This window comes from Triticum dicoccoides, chromosome 6A, assembly GCF_002162155.2.
Source record: "Triticum dicoccoides isolate Atlit2015 ecotype Zavitan chromosome 6A, WEW_v2.0, whole genome shotgun sequence".
Lineage (NCBI taxonomy): Eukaryota > Viridiplantae > Streptophyta > Magnoliopsida > Poales > Poaceae > Triticum > Triticum dicoccoides.
Genome location: NC_041390.1, coordinates 49,375,555 through 49,380,770, shown reverse-complemented (window position 1 = coordinate 49,380,770; position 5,216 = coordinate 49,375,555). Strand labels below are relative to the sequence as shown.

The 5,216-nt window shown below is 48.6% G+C and overlaps 1 protein-coding gene across 1 annotated transcript; it reads right to left on the bottom strand.

Moving 5' to 3' along the window:
- Positions 1-955: 955 nt before the first annotated feature.
- On the bottom strand, positions 956-1,742 carry LOC119319669 (protein H2A.6-like). Its single transcript, XM_037594112.1, has 2 exons — positions 1,533-1,742; positions 956-1,413 (listed from the first exon to the last, which is right to left on the bottom strand). Exons 1-2 carry the CDS (start codon positions 1,707-1,709, stop codon positions 1,159-1,161), a joined length of 432 nt encoding a protein of 143 aa, XP_037450009.1. The 5' UTR covers positions 1,710-1,742; the 3' UTR covers positions 956-1,158.
- Positions 1,743-5,216: the final 3,474 nt, after the last annotated feature.

Below are 5,216 nucleotides of genomic sequence, written 5' to 3'. Positions count from 1 at the left end.
GCCGCAACAAGTTGGGTTGTGCCCAATATCCGTGATGTGGATTCAGCTGAGCTAATTGCAATAAGGAACGGACTGTACTTGGCGGGCCATATCGGTTGTACTACGGTGGAAATCAAGTCTGATTGTTCCTTTGCCGTTGATACTATCAACCAAATTGAGGACTACTTAGGTCCTGAGGTAGCAACCATCACCGAGTGCAAAGTACTGATTGTGGACTTTGCAAATATATCCTTCAAACACTGTTTCAGATAGGCAAATTAGATGGCAGACGAAATACCAAAGAACTCTTTTTGCAATAGATTTTCAGGTTCATGGGATGATGAGATCCCTGACTTTATTTCTCATTTGCTTGTAAATGACATGTCCACTTTTTATTCCTCAATGTGGATATGTCATTTTTTTTCCACTTTGAGGAATAAAAACTTTTTGATGTCAAAAAAAAATACCTCTGTTATCTAATATAAGACATTTTAGCTATTTCAAAATATTGACTACACACGTACTAAAATGAGTTAACATACATACTAAAATATGTCTACATACATACGAATAAAGAAAAAGCTAAAAGGCCTTATATTAGGGAACAAAGGGAGTAGTTTGCATCTAGCAGTCGAATGCTTCTCAGGTTTGTAGTTCGGAAGGTTAAATTGTCTGCATGAATATTTTGAGCATGGTCAAGCTATAACTTGGCATATTTGTCTGCAGGACTTCTGTTCCGAAGCATCTTGCTTATTACACCCTCTGTTCCTAAATGTAAGACATTTTGTCAGTTTAATTTAAATTGACAAAACGCCTACCTTTCAACTATTCCTGGTCCAATTTAGCGCCACCATCATTTCTTAGTTTCAGAACGTAGAAGATGGAAATATGCGAACTCATAAGCTTCCCCCGCAGGGCGGTGAAAGATGATAATATACCATCAGTCAGGCATGATTCATTCAAAGATTCGGTTTCCTGCAGCTTGATAGGTCTATTATTTGTGTGATTGACATAACATAAGAGGAGGGGCTGAAATTGAGTACTACCCTGTTTGTTTCGGTGAGCAAAGAGCGGGGGGATTTTCAGATGATGGAAGAGAGAAGTCCATACAGATGACAAATGTTCAGAAGCAAAAGCAGGTGGCGATCATTCACAATATCAATTGCAGACAGCTACTCCTTAATTTGTGGCTGCGGCCTTCTTGGGGGACTTGGTAGCGGCGGCCTTCTTCTTGGGCTCCTTCCCGGCGGCGCCGGCGCCGTTCTTGGGGAGCAGCGCGGAGTTGATGTAGGGCACCACGCCGCCGTAGGCGATGGTGACGCCGGCGAGCAGCCGGCTGAGCTCCGGGTCGCCCTGGACCGCGATCATCAGGTGGCGCGGGATGATGCGGGCCTTCTTGGTTTCCTTGGCCGCGTCGCCAGCGAGCTCCAGGACCTGCGATTCAGCCATGAACGAAATCGGTCATCCGTCCAGCACGAGAGGAACGGGACCGGGCAAAAAGGCAGATGCTCGAGGAGGATGCAGATCAGATGTCGAACAAAAACGGTCGCTACCTCGGCGGCGAGGTACTCGAGGACGGCGGCGAGGTAGACGGGGGCGCCGGAGCCGACGCGCTGCGCGTAGCGGCCCTTCTTGAGGTAGCGCCCGATCCGGCCGACGGGGAACTGGAGTCCGGCCCTGACGGAGCGGGTCACCGCCTTCTTCCTCACGACGCCCTTCCTGCCGGCCATCTTGCTGCTTCTCCGGCGAGGGGGGGACGCTACTCGAGGTGCGGGGAGCAGCGGTGCTGGATCGGGATGCTGCGCGCTGCTCTGCTCTGAGTCTGTGGGCTGGCACCGGAGGCGCGGGTTTTATCGGGCGGCTGGAGCTTCGCGGGAGGAGGGTCGATCCGTGGGAGCACCGGATGGACCAATCGGAGCGCACCGATTTGGCGTCGTGCATGACGCATTTGGTCAACTTTGCTTGTTTCTAAGTCTTCTTTAAAGTTTTTAATAATATGAACTACATATAGATTTTTTTAAGAAAACTACATATAGATTTTTTTTGAGCAACTGCACCCTTTATTAAACGTTCAAACACATGGGGATACAGATAATATCGGGCAAAATACTAAGCCACACATGGCGTCCGGGGCTAAGAGAGGCAGCTGCCTTTGCTAAAGCATGTGCTTCTGCGTTATGCTTCCTATTCTCATGAAGAAACTTTACATCCTGGAAATGACTCCTCTCGTGCTTGATATCTTGTAAGATAGAAAAGTATCGGTAAGGAACTTCGTCTTGTATGTTCATCACTACCTCCAAGGAATCTGAGGCCACACATATGGATTGAACCTGCAAATCCAAGGCGAGAGAGAGGGCCTCGCAACATGCCTGTGCTTCGAGTATAGTTGGGTCGAGGCGGCCTTCATAGATAATGGCCGAGGCACCCAAGTAGTTTCCTCGTTTGTCCCTGCAGATCACTGCTGCAGCTGCGCGGTCTCCGATCTTCCAAAAGCCTGCATCAACATTCATTTTAACATCATGGTGCTCAGGCGGGAGCCACGCATGCGAAGGCGAATCCCCCTGGCCACTTCTAGTCACATGCAGGTCCCTGGAAATCACATGCAGGTCCCCTGAAGTTACATGTAGGTCCTTGGGACGTGGTTTCTTGTCCGGCATCATCTCGAGCTCCGCTAGAAACTTATCAACGAAAATATGGGTACTTAGTGGACTCTGGTACTGATCGTCATGGATGGCACGGCGTCTCGCCCACCATATGGCCCACATTGTCACCAATACCCGTGCTAGGTCGACCGAAGGTAGGGTATCAACCAACCATAGCATCCAAAGCTTGGCATCCTTCTCCCTATTTGATATGATTGTTTCCGTCAACCCTCGTCAGTGAGGGTCCAGACGCAGCGAGCCATGCGGCAGTCAAAGAGGGAATGGCGCCATGTATCGACCGCCGCGTGACAGATAGCGCACTTCGCTGAGTCAGCCATACTTCGGTGTTTTTGGACCTCTCCGGTTGGGATCGAGCTCTTGGCCAACCTCATAGTCTAGACCAGGACTTTCGAGGGAACTGCGGCACCCCATAGTCTAGACCAGGACCGGCGATCTGCATCGGCCCGCGAGTGCCCCTCGGTGTGTTCAAGCCAATCAGTGCGTTGTTGTTTTGTGGAGGACAGAACTTTATATGCCGACCTCACCGTGAAAACGCCCTTGCGTTCATAATGCCAAGCCCAGAAACCGTCGTGGACTCGAGAGCTGAGAGGGATGTTGAGGATTGCTTCCTTGTCCATTGCATAGAGGTGCGTTTCAAGAACATCGACATCCCAGGAAGAGGTGACCGGGTTGATGAGTTCTGACACCATTTGTGGAGGGTTGGTCGTCTTCGGGCACACCGGTCGGAGCTTAAAATCTCGTGGTATCCAGTTATCCACCCAAATGTTGGTGTCCTCGCCAGAGCCGATACATTTCACGAGACCAAGCTACAATGTGTCTCGGCCTTCAATCAGAGAGCGCCAGACTTGAGATGGGTTTCTGCCCAGCTCGGCTTCAAGGATCAACGATGTAGGATAATAGACAGCTTTGAGAATACGAGCGCTCAGGGAATTTGGTTCCTGGAGGAGAGGCCAAGCTTGCCGCGCAAGCAAGGCTAGATTAAAGAGTTCGATGTCATGGAATCCCATACCCCTGATACGTCTCTGTCGTATCTCTAATTTTTGATTGTTCCATGCCAATATTATTCAACTTTCATATACTTTTGGCAACTTTTTATACTATTTTTGGGACTAACATATTGATCCAGTGCCCCGAGCCAGATCCTGTTTGTTGCATGTTTTTTGTTTCGCAGAATATCCATATCAAACGGAGTCCAAACGAAATAAAAACTGACTGAGATTTTTTTTGGAATATATATGATTTTTGGGAAGAAGAATCCACGTGAGACGATGCTCGAGGGGCCCACGAGGTAGGGGGCGCGCCCTGGGGAGGCAGGCGCACCCTTGACCCTCGTGGCCACCCCGTAAGGCGGTTGATGCCCTTCTTTCGCCGCAAGAAAGCTAATTTCCGGATAGAGATCGTGTCAAAATTTTAGCCCAATCGGAGTTACGGATCTTCAGAAATATAAGAAACGGTGAAAGGGAAGAATCTGAGAACGCAGAAACAGAGAGAGACAGATCCAATCTCGGAGGGGCTCTCGCCCCTCCCGTGCCATGGAGGCCATGGACCAGAGGGGAAACCCTTCTCCCATCTAGGGAGGAGGTCAAGGAAGAAGAAGAAGGAGGGGGCTCTCTCCCCCTCGCTTCCGGTGGCACCGGAGTGCCACCGGGGGCCATCATCATCACCGCGATCTACACCAACACCTCCGCCATCTTCACCAACATCTCCATCACCTTCCCCCCTCTATCTACAGCGGTCCACTCTCCTGCAACCCGTTGTACGCTCTACTTGAACATGGTGCTTTATGCTTCATATTATTATCCAATGATGTGTTGCCATCCTATGATGTCTGAGTAGATTTTCGTTGTCCTATCGGTGGTTGATGAATTGCTATGATTGATTTAATTTGCTTGTGGTTATGTTGCTGTCCTTTGGTGCCCATCATATGATTGCGCGCGTGGATCACACCATAGGGTTAGTTGTATGTTGATAGGACTATGTTTTGGAGGGCAAGAGTGACAGAAGCTTCAACCTAGCATAGAAATTGATGCATACGGGATTGAAGGGGGGCCAATATATCTTAATGCTATGGTTGGGTTTTACCTTAATGAACATTAGTAGTTGCGGATGCTTGCTAATAGTTCCAATCATAAGTGCATAGAATTCCAAGTTAGGGATGACATGCTAGCAGTGGCCTCTCCCACATAATACTTGCTATCAGTCTAGTAAAGTAGTCAATTGCTTAGGGGCAATTTCGCAACTCCTACCACCACTTTTTCACACTCGCTATATTTACTTTATTGTTTCTTTATCTAAATAGCCCCTACTTTTTATTTACATACTCTTTATTATCTTGCAAACCTATCCAACAACACCTACAAAGTACTTCTAGTTTCATACTTGTTCTAGGTAAAGCGAACGTCAAGCGTGCGTAGAGTTGTATCGGTGGTCGATAGAACTTAAGGGGATATTTGTTCTACCTTTAGCTCCTTGAGGGAGTCCTGGATTAGGGGGTGTTCGGATAGCCGGACTATACCTTCAGCCGGACTCCTGGACTATGAAGATACAAGATTGAAGACTTCGTCCCGTGTCCGG

Bases quoted from the DNA above. Each gene is read 5' to 3' on its own strand.
- LOC119319669 (XM_037594112.1), bottom strand. From the start codon at position 1,709: ATGGCCGGCAGGAAGGGCGTCGTGAGGAAGAAGGCGGTGACCCGCTCC. The intron at 1,414-1,532 runs GTAGCGACCGTT...GCTGAATCGCAG, and splicing joins TCGAGTACCTCGCCGCCGAG to GTCCTGGAGCTCGCTGGCGA.